This window comes from Salmo salar, chromosome 27, assembly GCF_965601325.2.
Source record: "Salmo salar chromosome 27, fSalSal1, whole genome shotgun sequence".
NCBI classification, from domain to species: domain Eukaryota; kingdom Metazoa; phylum Chordata; class Actinopteri; order Salmoniformes; family Salmonidae; genus Salmo; species Salmo salar.
In genome coordinates, this window is record NC_138317.1 from 7,628,249 (window position 1) to 7,646,635 (window position 18,387).

At 42.2% G+C, this 18,387-nt stretch overlaps 1 protein-coding gene across 1 annotated transcript in view; it reads left to right on the plus strand.

Moving 5' to 3' along the window:
• Window positions 1–18,387, plus strand: part of LOC106588512 (choline transporter-like protein 4) — a 43,790-nt gene that overhangs the window by 20,465 nt on the left and 4,938 nt on the right. Inside the window, exons 3-13 of the mRNA XM_045709587.2 lie at window positions 3,258–3,331; window positions 6,545–6,623; window positions 6,938–7,037; window positions 7,331–7,462; window positions 9,651–9,711; window positions 11,599–11,719; window positions 15,190–15,273; window positions 16,057–16,169; window positions 17,719–17,841; window positions 17,988–18,087; window positions 18,242–18,334. Of these exons, the coding sequence (XP_045565543.1) occupies window positions 3,258–3,331; window positions 6,545–6,623; window positions 6,938–7,037; window positions 7,331–7,462; window positions 9,651–9,711; window positions 11,599–11,719; window positions 15,190–15,273; window positions 16,057–16,169; window positions 17,719–17,841; window positions 17,988–18,087; window positions 18,242–18,334 (1,080 nt within the window). The remainder of the gene's footprint in view (window positions 1–3,257; window positions 3,332–6,544; window positions 6,624–6,937; window positions 7,038–7,330; window positions 7,463–9,650; window positions 9,712–11,598; window positions 11,720–15,189; window positions 15,274–16,056; window positions 16,170–17,718; window positions 17,842–17,987; window positions 18,088–18,241; window positions 18,335–18,387) is intronic.

An 18,387-nucleotide genomic window follows, 5' to 3' on the forward strand; every position in this document is an offset into this window, starting at 1 on the left:
GAAGATCTAGGTGCTGCTGTAGGCCCTCCTTGGTTGGGGACAGAAGCACCAGATCATCAGCAAACAGTAGACACCAGATTCTAGTAAGGTGAGGCCAGGTGCTGCACTGTTCTAGTGCCCTCGCCAATTCGTTGATATGTTGTTGGGCTTAAGCTGAATCCCTGTCTCACCCCCCGGCCATGTGGAAAGAAATGTGTTTTTGTCAATTTTAACCGCACAATTGTTGTTTGTGTACATGACTTTTATATTGTTGTATGTTTTTCACCCAACACCACTTTCCATCAATTTGTATAGCAGACCCTCATGCCAAATTGAAATAAACAAAGCATGAGACTTTGCCTTTGTTTTGGTTTGTTTGTTTGTCAAGTAGGGTGTGCAGGGTGACTACGTGGTCTGTCGTACGGTAATTTGGTAAAAAGCCAATTTGACATTTGCTCAGTACATTGTTTTCGCTGAGGAAATGTATGAGTCTGCTGTTAATGATAATGCAGAGGATTTTCCCAAGGTTGCTGTTGATGCATATCCCACGGTAGTTATTGGGGTCAAATTTGTCTCCACTTTTGTGGATTGGGGTGATCAGTCCTTGGTTCCAAATATTGGAGGAGATGCCAGAGCTGAGGATGATGTTAAATAGTTTAAGTATAGCCCATTGGAATTTGTAGTCTGTATATTCTATCATTTAATCTATGATGCCATCAACCCCACCGGCCTTTTTGGATTGGCGGGTTTGTATTTTGTCCTGTAGTTCATTCAATGTCATTGAAGAATCCAGTGGGTTCTGGTAGTCTTTAATAGTTGATTCTAAGATTTGTATTTGATCATGTATATGTTTTTGCTGTTTGTTCTTTGTTATAGATACAAAATGATCGGAGAAGTGGTTTATCCATACATCTCAGTTTTGGATAGATAACTCTTTGTTGTTTGTTTAGAGGTTTCCAATTTTCCCAGAAGTGGTTCAATTCTATGGATTCTTCAATTACATTGAGCTGATTTCTGACGTGCTGTTCCTTCTTTTTCCGTAGTGTATTTCTGTATTGTTTTAGTGATTCACCATAGTGAAGGCGTAGGCTCAGGTTTTCTTGGTCTGTATGTTTTTGGTTGGATAGGTTTCTCAATTTCTTTCTTAGGTTTTATATTCTTCGTCAAACCATTTGTTATTGTTTTTCATTTTCTTAGGTTGTCTACTTGACATTTTTAGATTTGATAGAGAAGCTGAGAGGTCAAAACCTGTTTAGGTTTTCTACTGCCAAATGAATACCTTCACTATTACAGTGAAACATTTTGTCTAGGAAATTGTCTAGAAGGGATTGAATTTGTTGTTGCCTAATAGTTTTTTGGTAGATTTCCACACTACTTTCCTTCCATCTATAGCATTTCTTAATAGTAGCATAGCTTTGTTCAAGTAGAGTGTGATTTTTCTGTGATCTGAGACTCTGGGTTGAGGTCAGTGATAAAGTAGTCTACGGTACTACTGCGAAGAGATGAGCTATAGGTGTACCTACCATAGGAGTCCCCTTGAAGCCTACCGTTGACTATGTAGATACCCAGCGTCTGACAGCGCTGCAGGAGTTGTGACCCGTTTTTGTTGGTTATGTTGTCGTAGTTGTGTTGAGGGAGGTATATGGGGGAGGGAATGCTGTCACCTCCAGGTAGGTGTTTGTCCCGCTGTGTGCCAAGGGTGTCAGGTTCTTGTCCAGTTCTGGCATTTAGGTCGCCACAGACTAGTACATTGTTGATCTCCCCCTCTAGGATAGAGAAGCTGTCATCGTTAAAGTATGGGGATTCTATTAGGGGGATATAGGTAGCACACAAGGACATTTTTCTCTGTTGTGATCATTTCTAGCCAGATGTAAAATATTCCTGTTTTGACTATTTTAATTTGAGTGGGTTAGGTCTGCTCTATACCAAATGACCATGCCCCATGAGTCTCTTCCCTGTTTCACGCCTGGTAGTTTGGTGGATGGGATGCTGTGGTCTGGGTGTAGGTCCTCTTGGCGTCGGTTCTCTCGGAGCAGGTCCTTCGGGAGGGAGTCTTGCAGGTCTAGGAGGGTGTCTCATTGATCTGGACAGGGTGTCCGTTGCTCCTGTGTGTGGTGCTGGGGCTACGGTTCGAGGGTGACGTCCTTCAGGGTCCTGGCAAAAGTTGGGATTGCTGCCTTGTAGAGGTGGACCTGGTTTTAAAGGCTGGGGTGGTGTGGTGGGCCAGGTAGACATTAGGTTTTGAGGAACAGTCTCGCAAAATGCTTGCATTCACTCACTGTATGGTGGCAGGGTGGAGATTACCACTTGTGTGTTGGGGTGGAAGAAGCTTTTTCAACCCTAGTTTGTCCTCTGACAACAGCTCCAGGGCATGCCTAGTGTTTGGGCACCAGAGTTTAGCCACTTTGTGTTTGGGAAAAGTTTATCCTCTTGAATGTATTTGCCATTTGCGTCAATGAGGAGCACAATCTCTAGCTTTGTGTTCTTAGTGTATGTGTGGGGTTTGTCAAGAGTGCTATCAGGGGAGCTGACAGAGGGGCTGTTAGGAGGGGGTGGGGTGTCCGTTGGGTTGTCTGTCCCGTTGTGGTCCGTGTCTGAGGTGGGCTGTTCTGCTGGCTTCTCTGGGGGAGTGTCCTGGGCTGTGAAACTCCTGCCATTGTTTGGCTGAAGAGTTTTCACACATCTGACTTCACACTTCAGTGCTAATTAAAGTTGCAGCCAGGTCTATTCTGTCCTAGCAGCTTGGTAGCTTAGTATACATATTTACTTAGTTTTATCTAACAAAATTACCTACGGTATTTCCAGGTTCCGCTGTGTTTCTTCTGCAGGTTTTGGTTTGTTAGAAGTTTTTTTCTTGATAGTCCTTGGTAGTAATAGTCCATTCAGGTAATTTTGTCCAAAATCAAGGTTTTATGTATGGAATTTCGATTTGGATTGAAGGTTTTGATGTTGAGGTTAGTCCTTGCGAGGGAAAAAAAAATGCAAGTTTATCTATATTTATCCAACTCTAATGCTATCTTTTAGCAGAAGAACTCAGGAGCCCATGAGTTCACTACCTCTCTCAATAATTTTGTCTCTTGCACTCTACAAGGCCTACAGAGCCTACCAAGCTACAAAGCCCTAACTACCACTATCTCTGTGTGCAAATTGTCCATTGTATGTCTCAAGTGCCTTTCGTGGGCACACTTTCTGTCACATATTTTTCAGCCTGGGGGCATCTATGCCACAGCAATGCTCAAAATCACTATGTGGGTCATTGTATTTCCATTCTCCCTCAGAGGCTGCACTGACATCATCTGCTGTGTTCTCTTCATTGTCGTCATCCTTGGATACATGGCGGTGGGGATTTTGGGTAAGATGGGCCTTCTACGCACCTCCCACCTCTCTCTCAGCCCCTCTCACATTTTCTCTCACACACACTTACTCATTCTGTATGTGTTGCTGTATTTTTTTTTCTCTCTCTCGCTCAGTCTCTTTCGCTCTATCTTTCTCTCTCACTATTAGATGACGTCTGATTCCTGCCGTTCTCTCTGGCTGTCAATCTCTCTATATGACTCTTACATCCCTTTTGAAACTCAGGTGTCCTCGCCATAATGCCTTTATGTAAATGTAGTATTAGCAGGCAGAACGCACAGTCAGGCCATGCTGGCTAAACAAAACAACAGTGACGTAATCGCCCTGGTCCCTTCCTCAATTCCAACAGCTCGTCAAATCGCCACTCAAAAGTGAGAACAGCACCTCTATTATCGAGAGTGCACTGGAAACATAAGCTTGTCATTGGTTCTATGATTTTCTGACTTTTCCCCTCTTCAAAGTCCATACCCTCACCTTTCTATATAATTATAAGGTATCTCTATGGCCTTGATATTCTCCTCCTTTTTGTTTTTCGGTCGAAAGGCGTCCCTCTCCTCTGACTCCCACCCAGAGTGGTTCCAAAGAGCAGTTCCAAAGCAGAAGCTCACCCTTACCCACGACATCCATGACCTGTCATCAAACACATTCCAGCAGGCACACTCACTCTGCTTTTTCTTGAGTCAATAGAGCTGCCTGATAAGGTCATATGAATATATTGCCAATGTCAATAGCATAGTATCTGATTGATGGGATAGGATATTGTGCATATACAGTAGGCCTTTTATTGAAAGGAGGGGAGTAGTGGTTTAGTATATAAAACCAAATGAAGTAGTGAATGTCAATGAGCTTTGTACATTACCTTTCAAAAGTTTGGGGTCACTTATAAATGTCCTTGTTTTCCATGAAAATATACATGAAATGAGTTGCAAAATGGATAGGAAATATACGTTGACAAGGTTATAAATAATGATTTTTAATTGAAATAATAATTGTGTCCTTCAAACTTTGCTTTCGTCAAAGAATCTTCCATTTGCAGCAATTACAGCCTTGCAGACCTTTGGCATTCTAGTTGTCAATTTGTTGAGGTAATCTGAAGAGATTTTACCCAGTGCTTCCTGAAGCATCTCCCACAAGTTGGATTGGCTTGATGGGCACTTCTTTACGTACCATACAGTCAAGCTGCTTCCACAACAGCTCAAAAGGGTTGAGATCCGGTGACTGTGCTGGCCACTCCATTATAGACAGAATACCAGCTGACTGCTTCTTCCCTAAATAGTTATTGCATAGTTTGGAGCTGTGCTTTGGGTCATTGTTCTGTTGTAGGAGGAAATTGACTCCAATTAAGTGCCGTCCACAGGGTATGGCATGGCGTTGCAAAATGGACTGATAGCCTTCCTCCTTCAAGATCCCTTTTACCCTTTACAAATCTCCCACTTTACCACCATCAAAGCATGCCCAGACCATCACATTGCATCCCGGAGTCGCCTCTTACATTTACATTTAAGTCATTTAGCAGACGCTCTTATCCAGAGCGACTTACAAATTGGTGGATTCACCTTATGATATCCAGTGGAACAACCACTTTACAATAGTGCACCTAAATATTTTAAGGGGGGGGGGGGGGGTTAGAAGGATTACTTTATCCTATCCTAGGTATTCCTTAAAGAGGTGGGGTTTCAGGTGTCTCCGGAAGGTGGTGATTGACTCCGCTGTCCTGGCGTCGTGAGGGAGCTTGTTCCACCATTGGGGTGCCAGAGCAGCGAACAGTTTTGACTGGGCTGAGCGGGAACTGTGCTTCCTCAGAGGTAGGGAGGCGAGCAGGCCAGAGGTGGATGAACGCAGTGCCCTTGTTTGGGTGTAGGGCCTGATCAGAGCCTGAAGGTACGGAGGTGCCGTTCCCCTCACAGCTCCATAGGCAAGCACCATGGTCTTGTAGCGGATGCGAGCTTCAACAGGAAGCCAGTGGAGAGAGCGGAGGAGCGGTGTGACGTGAGAGAACTTGGCAAGGTTGAACACCAGACGGGCTGCGGCGTTCTGGATGAGTTGTAGGGGTTTAATGGCACAGGCAGGGAGCCCAGCCAACAGCGAGTTGCAGTAATCCAGACGGGAGATGACAAGTGCCTGGATTAGGACCTGCGCCGCTTCCTGTGTGAGGCAGGGTCGTACTCTGCGAATGTTGTAGAGCATGAACCTACAGGATCGGGTCACCGCCTTGATGTTAGTAGAGAACGACAGGGTGTTGTCCAGGGTCACGCCAAGGTTCTTAGCACTCTGGGAGGAGGACACAATGGAGTTGTCAACCGTGATGGCGAGATCATGGAACGGGCAGTCCTTCCCCAGGAGGAAGAGCAGCTCCGTCTTGCCGAGGTTCAGCTTGAGACTGGTGTTTTGCGGGTACTATTTAATGAAGCTGCCAGTTGAGGACTTGTGAGGTGTATGTTTCTCAAACTAGACACTCTAATGTACTTGTCCTCTTGCTCAGTTGTGCACTGGGGCCTCCCTCTTTCTATTCTGGTTAGAGCCAGTTTGCGCTGTTCTGTGAAGGGAGTAGTACACAGCATTGTATGAGATCTTCAGTTTCTTGGCAATTTTTCGCATGGAATAGCCTTAATTTCTCAGAACAAGAATAGACTGATGAGTTTCAGAAAAAGGCCTTTTGTTTCTGGCCATTTTGAGCCTGTAATCAAACCCACAAATGCTAATGCTCCAGATACTCAACTAGTCCAAATAAGGCCAGTTTTGTTTCTTCTTTAATCAGAACAACAGTTTTCAGCTGTGCTAACATAATTGCAAAGGGTGTTTCTAATGATCAATTAGCCTTTTAAAATGATAAACTTGGATTAGCTAACAAAACGTGCCATTGGAACTCAGGAGTGATGGTTGCTGTTAATGGGCCTCTGTACGCCTATGTAGATATTCCATTAAAAATTAGCCGTTTGCAGCTACAATAGTCATTTACAACATTAACAATGTCTACACTGTATTTCTGATCAATTTGATGTTATTTTAATGGACAAAAAAAAATGCTTTTCTTTCAAAAACAAGGACATTTCTAAGTGACCCCAAACTTTTGAATGGTAATGTATGTTAATTTGGTTGCCTTTGACAAATGTATGAGTAATTTGCTCTTGTATTCTTTGACTGTGGTAAACGTATAGGGGTCCCCACCTCTCTGTTTAGATATTGTGTTTTGTTTTTATATTTCCACCAGCCTGGCTTTATGGTGATCCCCGACATGTCCTCTACCCACGGAACTCTACCGGAATGTTCTGTGGCATCGGGCTCAATAAGTAAGGACTTCTCTGGGGTCCGTGATGTGTTTGAACTTGAAATCCTTTATGAACCAAGTATAATTTTATTCAGAAGTTTAGAAGACTTGAGGCTATGTTATGTGAATTTACTAATCATGCATTTTTGCCATAAATGCAACAGATAAAAGTGGGAAATATGGCCAATCCAGTCAGCTATGTCATCTGGGTTAATAGTTCAATCTTGGCATGCCTCACGATACAGTATATTGAAATGTCATATTATATATTTCATTCACAATGCATAGTTAGGATTCTGTGAGTACAATACAAACTGTTACATTTTCCTTTCCCAGAGCTCAACCCAGTGTGTTCTACTTTGACATACTGAAATGTGTCACATCAATCAACATCATGGCTGCCACCCTTAATGGGTTACAGTGCCCCACCACACAGGTACAGTAACATCACACCATAATGTCCTAGTTTCTAAGGCTAATGTCAGGCGTAATAAGTAACTCTGTGCACATCTACAATGTCCCATTGTGTGTGTTCCTGGGTCAAATTGTATTCATATGTAATGTCTTCACCAACCCGTTCATACAAGTTCTCTTCTATTTAATTTTTATTTGTGTGAGGCCTTTTTGTTATGGTCTCTACATCCCAAAATGTCATGTGTATCTGCATATCTGGGAGAGGCATCAGGTTTCAGTCACAATGTGAATACCTCTTCATTCCTCACCCTGTAGGTGTGTGTGGAAAAGTGCCCAGATGTGTTCTGGGCTCTCAATCCTATTGCCTACTTACCAAATGCCAAGCCACAAAACTACTTCAACCAATCACTCTGCGTGCCATCCTTTGATCTAGCAAGAACTACACTGGTAAGTATCATCTATTTGCTTGAAGCTAACTCTGCTAATTACACTGCTGGGTGATTTTCAAAAAGTTATAGTCAATTGATTAATAATACTCTTAGCATTTTTTTTTTTTTTTTTTTACAATTTACAATATGTAGAATCTATGAGAATCGAAAGGTTCAGAACTTTTGTGAAACATCACAGCACAGTTGAAAAATATATTTCAAATATAAATCAGGGTTAGGGCAAAATATTAAAGGAAAATATATTTGAGAATATATTTTTTATTTAGATATAGAGTACAAGTCAAGTTTGGACACACCTACTCATTCAAGGGCTTTTCTTTATTTTTACTATTTTCTACATTGTAGAATAATAGTGAAGAAATCACAACTATGAGATAACACGTGTGGAATCATGTAGTAACCAAAAAAGTGTTAAACAAATCAAAATATATTTAACATTTGTGATTCTTCAAAGTAGCCACCCTTTGCCTTGATGACAGCTTTGCACACTCTTGGCATTCTCTCAACCAGCCTCATGAGGTAGTCACCTGGAATGCATTTCAATTAACAGGTGTGCCTTGTTAATTTGTGGAATTTCTTTCCTTCTTAATGCATTTGAGCCAATCAGTTGTGTTGTGACAAGGTAGGGGTGGTATACAGAAGATAGCCCTATTTGGTAGAAGACCAAGTCCATATTATGGCAAGAACAGCTCAAATGAGTGAAGAGAAACAACAGTCCATCATTACTTTAAGACATGAAGGTCAGTCAATCTGTCAAATTTCAAGAACTTTGAACGTTTCTTCAAGTGTAGTCACAAAAACCATCAAGCGCTATGATGAAACTGGCTCTCATGAGGACCGCCACTGGAAAGGAAGACCCAGAGTTACCTCTGCTGCAGAGGATAAGTGCATTAGAGTTAACTGCACCTCAGATTGCAGCCCAAATCAATTCTTCAGAGTTCAAGTAACAGACACATCTCAACATCAACTGTTCAGAGGAGACTGTGTGAGGCCTTCATGGTTGAATTGCTGCAAAGAAACCACTACTAAAGGACACCAATAAGAAGAAGAGACTTGCTTGGGCCAAGAAACATGAGCAATGGACATGAGACTGGTGGAAATCCGTCCTTTGGTCTGATGAGTCCAAATTTGAGAATTTTGGTTCCAACCACTGTCTTTGTGAGACGCAGAGTAGGTGAATGGATGATCTCCGCATGTGTGGTTCCCACCGTGAAGCATGGAGGAGGAGGTGTGGGGGTGCTTTGCTGGTGACACTGTCAGTGATTTATTTAGAATTCAAGGCGCACTTAACCAGCATGGCTACCACAGCATTTTGCAGTAATACTCCATCCCATCTGGTTTGCGCTTAGTGGGACTATCATTTGTTTTTCAACAGGACAATGACCCAAAACACACCTCAAAACTGGGTAAGTGCTATTTGACCAAGAAGGAGAGTGATGGTGCTGCATCAGATGACCTGGCCTCCACAATCACCCGACCTCAACCCAATTGAGATGGTTTGGGATGAGTTGGACCGCAGAGTGAAGGAAAAGCAGCCAACAAGTGCTCAGCATATGTGGGAACTCCTTCAAGACTGAGTGAATGCAATGCTGAGAATGCAATGCTGAGAGTGTGCAATGCTGTCATCAAGGCAAAGGGTGGCTACTTTGAACAATATAAATTATAAAATATATTTGATTTAACACTTTTTTTGTTGTTGGTTACTACATGATTCCATATGTGTTATTTCATAGTTTTGATGTCTATACTATTATTCTACAATGTCAAAAATAAGAAAAAATTAATAAAAACCCTTGATGAGTAGGTGTGTCCAAACTTTTGACTCGTACTGTATGTACGTACGTACATACATACATACATACATACATACATACATACATACATACATATCGGAGGTGGGAAATTATGCGGACAATTACAATGATGGAAACAACAATCTATCTGCAATATTAAAGCTGATCTGCCTCATTTGTTTTATTAATACATTTTAAAAAGTTCCATCCTATTACTACGGAGGTTTGTAAATTCACATTTTCTTCAAATAGGCTTTCATTGATCATGGTTTTCAGTGACTCCTCAAAGCCTTTGGACTGTCTTTTGGAAATCGATTTAACTGGAGGGTTTTTCTAGTTTTTTTACTCTGAATAGCCAAAGTTAGTAGTTTAACCTTTTTTTCTTTACCTCAGAAAGTTAAGGAAATTGTGGATCAAGAGCTGTGTCCGTTCTTCTACACTCCTACAATCTCTGGTGAGTGTGCCTTGCTTTTTTTCATATTCACTTTCATAATTACATTTGGTGCATTCGGAAAGTTTTCAGACACATTGACTTTTTCCACATTTTGTTACGTTACAGCCTTATTCTAAAATGGATTAAATAAAAAAATAAAAATCCGTATCAATCTACACACAATAACCCATGATGACAAAGTAAAAACAGGTTTTTAGAAATGTTTGCAAATGTATTAAAAATATAAAACAGATACCTTATTTACATAAGTATTCTGACCCTTTGCTATGACACTCGAAATTGAGCTCAGGTGCATCCTGTTCCCAATGATCATCCTTGAGATGTTTCTACAACTTGATTAGAGTACACCTGTGGTAAATTCAATTGATAGGACATGATTTGGAAAGGCACACACCTGTCTATATAAGGTCCCACAGTTGACAGTGCATGTCAGAGCATATATCAAGCCATGAGGTTGAAGGAATTGTCCTTAGACCCCCGAGACAGGATTGTGTCAAGGCAAAGATCTGGGGAAGGGTACCAAAACATTTCTGCAGCATTGTAGGTCCCCAAGGACACAATGGCCTCCATCATTTTTAAATGGAAGAAGTTTGGAACCACCAAGACTCTTCCTAGAGCTTGCTGCCCAGCCAAACTAAGCAGTTGGGGGAGAAGGGCCTTGGTAGTCACTCTGAAAGGGCGACAGAGTTCCTTTGTGGAGATGGTTGTCCTTCTGGAAGGTTCTCCCATCTCTGCAGCCCTTCACCAATAAGGCCTTTATGGTAGAGTGGCCAGATGGAATCCACTCCTCAGTAAAAGGCACATGACACCCCGCTTGGAGTTTGACAAAAGCCACCTAAAGGACTCAGACTATTAGAAACAAGATTCTCTGGTCTGATGAAACCAAAATTGAACTCTTTGGCCTGAATGCCAAGCGTCCCATGTGGAGGAAACCTGGAACCATCCCTACGGTGAAGCATGGTGGTGGCAGCATCATCCTGTGGGGATGTTTTTCAGCGGCAGGGACTGGGAGACTAGTCAGGCTCGAGGGAAAGATGAACAGAGCAAAGTACAGAGAGATCCTTGATGAAAACCTGCTCCAGAGTGCTCAGGCCTAAGCCTGTGGCGAAGGTTCACCTTCCAACAGGACAACGACCCTAAGCACACAGCCAAGACAAGGCAGGAGTGGCATCGGGACAAGTCTCTGAATGTCCTTGGGTGGCCAGCTAGAGCCCAGATTTAAACCCTGATCAAACACCTCTGGAGAGACGTGAAAATAGCTGTGCAGCGACGCTCCCCATCTGACCTGACAGAGCTTGAGGATCTGCAGAGAAGAATGGGAGAAACTCCGAAAATACAGGTGTGCCAAGCGTGTAGTATCATACCCAAGAAGACTTGAGGCTGTCTTGGGTATGATGCTACACGCTTGGCACACCTGTATTTTGGGAGTTTCTCCCATTCTTCTCTGCAGATCCTCAAGCTCTGTCAGGTCAGATGGGGAGCGTCGCTGCACAGCTATTTTCACGTCTCTCCAGAGATGTTTGATCAGGGTTTAAGTCCGGGCTCTAGCCTCGCTGCCAAAGGTGCTTTAACAAAGTAAAGGGTCTGAATACTTATGTAAATGTGATATTTCAGTTTTAGATTATTTTATGAATTTGCTAACATTCCTAAAAAACGTATTTAAAAAAATATATATATATTTTTTTTTTTTCCATTATGGGGTATTGTGTAGATTGAGGGGGGGCAAAAACGATTTAATCCATTTTAGAATAAGGCTGTAACGTAACAGAATGTGGAAAAAGTCAACGTGTCTGAATATTTTCCGAGTGCACTGAAACTAGATGCTTTTAAGTCGTTAAATATAAACATTTCAATTGAATTCTGTTTTCTTTTTATATTTTCCTTTAGTGCTGGGAAGATGCGTACCTGATGTTACCGCTCTGAAAAATATTCCTAATGACTTTGCCAATACGTGGGGCTTGCCATCAAGCATCAATGATACAGTCAATGGCATCAGGAACGCAAAAGGGTAGGTGTGTGTGTGTGTGTCTGTGTGTGAAAAGTTTAGATACACCTACTCATTCAAAGATATATATTTTTTTAAATTATTATTAAAACATTTTTTAACATCACAGCACAGTTGAAAAATAAATGGCAAATATAAATCAGGGTTAGGGAAAAATAATAAAGGAAAATATATTTTATTTATATTTACAGTACCAGTCAAGTTTGGACACAGCTACTCATTCAATGTTTTTTCTTTATTTTTACTATTTTCTACATTGTAGAATAATAGTGAAGACATCAAAACTATGAAATAACACATATGGAATCATGTAGTAATCAAAAAAGTGTTAAACAAATCAAATATATTTAACATTTGAGATTCTTCAAAGTAGCCACTCTTTGCCTTGATAACAGCATTGCACACTCTTGGCATTCTCTCAACCAGCTTCATGAGGAATGCTTTTCGAACAGTCTTGAAAGAGATCCCACATATGCTGAGCACTTGTTGGCTGCTTTTCCTTCACTCTGCGGTCCATCTCATCCCAAATCATCTCAATTAAGTTTAGGTTGGGAGATTGTGGTGGCCAGGTCATCTGATGCAGCACTCCATCACTCTCCTTGGTCAAATAGTCCTTACACAGCTTGGCGGTGTGTTGGGTTATTGTCCTGTTGAAAAACAAATGATAGTACCACTAAGCGCAAACCAGATGGGATGGTGTATCGCTGCAGAATGCTGTGGTAGCCATGCTGGTTAAGTGTGCCTTAAATTCTAAGTGAATCAGACAGTGTCACCAGCAAAGCACCATCACACCACCTCCTCCATGCTTCACGGTGGGAACCACACATGCGGAGATCATCCGGTCACCTACTCTGCGTCTCACAAAGACACGGCGGTTGGAACCAAACATCTTCAATTTGGACTCCAGACCAAGGACAGATTTCCACCAGTCTAGTGTCCATTGCTCGTGTTTCTTGTCTCAATCAAGTCTCTTCTTCTTATTGGTGTCCTTTAGTAATGGTTTCTTTGCAGCAATTCAACCATGAAGGCCTCACACAGTCTCCTCTGAACAGTTGATGTTGAGATGTGTCTGTTACTTGAACTCTGAAGAATTGATTTGGGCTGCAATCTGAGGTGCAGTTAACTCTAATGCACTTATCCTCTGCAGCAGAGGTAACTCTGGGTCTTCCTTTCCAGTGGCGGTCCTCATGACAGCCAGTTTCATCATAGCGCTTGATGGTTTTTGTGACTGAACTTGAAGAAACGTTCAAAGTTCTTGAAATTTGACAGATTGACTGACCTTCATGTCTTAAAGTAATGGTGGACCATCATTTCTCTTTACTTATTTGAGCTGTTCTTGCCATAATTTGGACTTGGTCTTCTACCAAATAGGGCTATCTTCTGTATACCACCCCTACCTTGTCACAACACAACTGATTGGCTCAAATGCATTAAGAAGGAAAGAAATTCCACAAATTAACAAGGCACACCTGTTAATTGAAATGCATTCCAGGTGACTACCTCATGAGGCTGGTTGAGAGAATGCCAAGAGTGTGCAAAGCTGTCATCAAGGCAAAGGGTGGCTACTTTTGAGATTCTTCAACGTTAAATATGTTGATTTATTTAACACTTTTTTTTTTGGTTACTACATGATTCCATGTGTGTTATTTCATAGTTTTGATGTCTTCACTATTATTCTACAATGTAGAAAATAGTAAAAATAAAAAAAAAACTTTGAATGAGTAGTTGTGTCCAGACTTTTGACTGGTACTGTATATACTGTGCCTTCAGAAAGTATTCAGACCATTTAACTTTTTCCACATGTTATGTTACAGCCTTAATCGAAAATGGACTAAAAAAACAACATTCCCAGCAACCTACACACAATACCCCATAATGACAAAGCGAAAAGCATTTTTTTTTTTTTGTACATTTTCCAAATTTATAAAAATACAGAACAGATACCTTATTTACTGCACTTGAAGAAACTTAGCTCATGTGCATCCTATTTCCATTGATCATGTTTCTAGAACTTGATTGGAGTCCACCTGTGGTAAATTCAATTGATTGAACACGATTTGGAAAGGCACACACCTGTCAATATGAGGTTCCACAGTTGACTGCATGTCAGAGCAAAAACCAAGCCATGAGGTTGAAGGAATTGTCCGTAGAACTCCGAGACAGGATTGTGTCGAGGCAAAGATCTGGGGAAGGGTACTAAAAAATGTCTGCAGTATTGAAGGTCCTCAAGAACACAGTCGCCTCCATCATTCTTAAGTGTGAGAAGTTAGGAACCACCAACACTCTTCCTAAAGCTGGCCGTCCTGGCAAACTGAGCAGTCGGGGGAGAAGGGCCTTGGTCAGGGAGGTGACCAAGAGCCCGATGTTACTCTGACAGAGCTCTAGAGTTCCTCTGTGGAGATGGGAGAACCTTCCAGAAGGACAACCATCTCTGCAGCACTCCACCAATCAGGCCTTTATGGTAGAGTGGCCAGATGGAATCCACTCTTCAGTAAAAGGCACATGACCGCCCGCTTGGAGTTTTCCAAAAGGCACCTAAAGACTCTCAGACCATGAGAAACAAGATTCTCTTGTCTGATGTAACCAAGATTGAACTTTTTAGCCTGAATGCCAAGCATCACATCTAGAGGAAACCTGGCACCATCCCTACAGTGAAGCATGGTGGTGGCAACATCATGCTTTGGGGATGTTTTTCAGTGGCAGGGAGACTAGTCAGGATCGAGGTAAAGATGAACGGAGCAAAGTACAGAGATCCTTGATGAAAACCTGCTCCAGAGCGCTCAGGACCTCAGACTGGGGCGACGGTTCACCTTCCAACATAACAACAACCCTAAGCACACAGCCAAGACAACGCAGGAGTGGCTTCGGGACAAGTACTCAACGAAGTACTGAGTAAAGGGTCTGAATACTTATGTAAATGTGATATTTCAGTTTTTGTATATATAAATGAGTAAAAAATTATAAAAACCTGTTTGCTTTGTAATTACGGGTATGTCCAGACCTGAGTGGTCTTATTCCTAGTTTATTACATTTAAAAAATGACAACTAGATAACTAGGCTATTAGACTTTTATGTTCATCCTTTGACACATAAACAGGTGTAAGAGTGGGCATTTGTTAGTATTTTATACACAAACAACCCAAGGAACTGTCAGTGGGCTGTTGTACAACCTCCCAAATTATCCCTCAATGGGCTGTAGTAATCAATACACCTACTGCTACTGAATACCAGCAGTCAAAGAAAGCTTCTTTTTCTATTGAGCTCTATAAATGCCACCAATTCATGAATGTACTATTACAAAGCAAACTCTTCACATTTCTTTCTTTGTTCCATTTTATCTCCTTCTCTATTTCTAAATCGTCTCTGCTTTTATCTTCATTTATCCTGTAGTACTCTTCATCATGCTGTTTTGTGTCAAAGACATTGTCAGTAATTACTAGCATTAACATGTCTTTTCCCTGTGTGTCTTGTAGTGACATAGTAAACAGCTTCAAAGCCAAGGAGATTGGAGTGAGAATCTTTGAGGACTTTGCGTCGTCATGGCAGTGGATCATCGCGTGAGTCTCTCTCGGGTTCATTTTCACCTCTCATCAGACCACCCCCTACTTGTCAATGCACAATTTCCAGTGTGCTGTCGTATTAGAACAGGAGAAACCAGAGAAGTTTGCATGGCTGTGCTATCTTTCACGTTAAACTTAATACATTTAACTTATTAAATATGAGAGCTTCTTTCTGCAGCAAACATTGATAAGAGATGGCATGCTTATTAGGGCCGGGACGATACCAGTATTACGGCAAGGAAATAAAACACGAAGTGGATTTCACTTCTTTAGGAAAACGGCCCTAATGTTGGAAACAAACATTATGTTGTCATCCAGTCACATTTATATATTTCTCAAGCTACAGCACACAATATTTTACATACAGACGGTTTTTAAAGGACCAACGAGTTTGGTCTGCTTCGTGTTTTCATTTTTGCCAAGAAAAAAATATTGCGATACTGGTATCATCACAGCCCTAATGCTTATGACGCTAAGTGCTTATAAAACTGGACAAACCTGTAGGTGTCAAAGTATGTGTTTTACCTGTATCAGACCCATATCTTTAGATAATGGCTCTGACATGTATATCCGATGGCTTAATACATATTTACAAATCACTTAAGTCAATTATGTAATAATCCTTAATCTGTGACACCGGCCTTATATTTTAATAATGACCAGAAATGTCTCTTCTTTCGAATTTGTGGTCTCCTCCACCTCCTTTTAACTGTATCCTCTCTCCGCTCTTCCAATCCACTCTCTTACCCTGCTGTGTTCCTCTCTCCTCTCCTCCCTCAGTGCACTGGTCATAGCCATGGTGGTCAGCTTTCTGTTCCTCCTTCTGTTGCGGTTTATCGCCCCTGTTATGGTCTGGGTCCTTATATTTGGAGTGTTGGCAGTAGGTGCCTATGGTAAGTCATTGATAATATCTGGTGTGGTAATAATATGTCACCTAGCATGTATGTAGTGTACTCTCTCTAGGAGGTCTAAACACACATGACCAAAAGTATGTGGACACCTGCTCGTTGAACATCTCATTCCAAAATCATGGGCATTAATGTGGAGTTGGTCCACTCTCCTCCACTCTTCTGGGAAGGCTTTCCACTAGAAGTTGGAACATTTCTGCAGGGACTTGCTTCCATTCAGCCACAACAGAATTAGTGAGGTCGGGCACTGATGTTGGACGAGTAGGCCTGGCTCGCAATCGGCGTTCTGATTCATCCCAAAGGTGTTCGATGGGGTTGAGGTCATGGCTCTGTGCAGGCCAGTCAAGTTCTTCCACACCGATCTCGACAAACCATTTCTGTATGGACCTTGCTTTGTGCACAGGGGCGTTGTCATGCTGAAAAAGGAAAAGACCTTCCCCAAACTGTTGCCACAAAGTTGGAAGAACAGAATTGACTAGAATGTCATTGTATGCTGTAGCGTTAAGATTAACCTTCACTGGAACTAAGGGGCCTAGCCCGAACCATGAAAAACAGCCCCAGACCATTATTCCTCGTCCACTGAACTTTACAGTTGGCACTATGTATTGGGGCAGGTAGCGTTCTCCAGGCATCTGCCAAACCCAGGTTCGTCCGTCGGACTGCCAGATGGTATAGTGTGATCCATCACTCCAGAGTCCAATGGCGGCAAGCTTTACACCACTCCAGCCTACGCTTGGCATTGCACATGGTGATCTTAGGCTTGTGCGGCTGCTCGGCTGTGGAAACCCATTTCATAAATCTATCGACAAACAGTTATTGTGCTGACGTTGCTTCCAGAGGCCTCCCTGTGGCTCAGTTGGTAGAGCATGGTGTTTGCAATGGTGTTTGCAACGCCAGGGTTGTGGGTTCGATTCCCACGGGGGGCCAGTACGAGAAAAAAGAAATGTATGAAATGAATTGAAATGTATGCATTTACTACTGTAAGTCGCTCTGGATAAGAGCGTCTGCTAAATGACTAAAATGTAATGTAATGAGTTTGGAACTCGGCAGTGAGTGTTACAACTGAGGACAGACGATTTTTGCGTGCTACACGCTTCAGCACTCGGCGTTCTCGTTCTGTGAGCTTGTGTGGACTACCACTTCGCGGCTGAGCCGTTATTGGGCCTAGAAATTTCCACTTCACAATAACAGCAGTTACAGTTGACTGGGGCAGCTATAGCAGGGCAGAAATTTGACGAACTGACTTGTTGGAAATGTGGCATCCTATGACGGTGCCACGTTGAAAGTCACTGAGCTCTTCAGTAAGGCCAATGTTTGTCTATGGAGACTGCATGGCTGTGTGCTCAATTTTATGCACCCGTCAGCAATGAGTGAGGCTGAAAAACCGAATCCACTAATTTGAAGCTGTGTCCACATACTTTTGTATATATAGTGTATGTAGTTCACATTGGTTTAAGAACATGGACTTTTCAGGGTGGTTAAAGCATTTTTTTTCTCTCTCTCTCCCTCTACCTGCCTGTCTGTCTGTCTGTAGGCATATATCACTGCTGGTGGGAGTACGACAACTACAGAAAGTCGACTGTCTCCATCACTGACATAGGCTTCACCACCGACTTCAAGGTCTATCTTCAGGTCAAGGAGACCTGGCTGGCCTTCTGTGAGTCTGATATTACACATGCTCATTTTATGTCTGTTTTCTTCTGTACACAGACTGACAGACATTCCTTTCTGATGACAACTTTGTACCATTGTGTTGACCTATCTACTTCCTCCCTCCATCTTCTCTCTCTCTTTATTGCTCAGTGATAATCCTGTCTGTGGTAGAAGGCATTCTTCTCCTGACCTTGATCTTTCTGCGGACCAGAATCCTCATCGCCATCGCTCTCATCCAGGAGTCCAGCAAGTGAGTCATGTTAGATATATGAGCCAGGATTACACATACTGGCCCATACTTACACACACACACAACCATGTATTGTGACAAATATTCTACCAATATTGCGATACAACCTAACTTTTCAGCACACGTCCTGTAACTATGTCGCTCTCTTTCACAGGGCTGTCAGTCACATGATGTCTACGCTGTTCTACCCTCTCATCACATTTGTTCTCCTGGTGGTGTGTGTGGCCTATTGGGGCATCACTGCTCTGTATCCTCTCATTCATTCAAATATTTGTGGGTATTTACACTGCCTATTATATA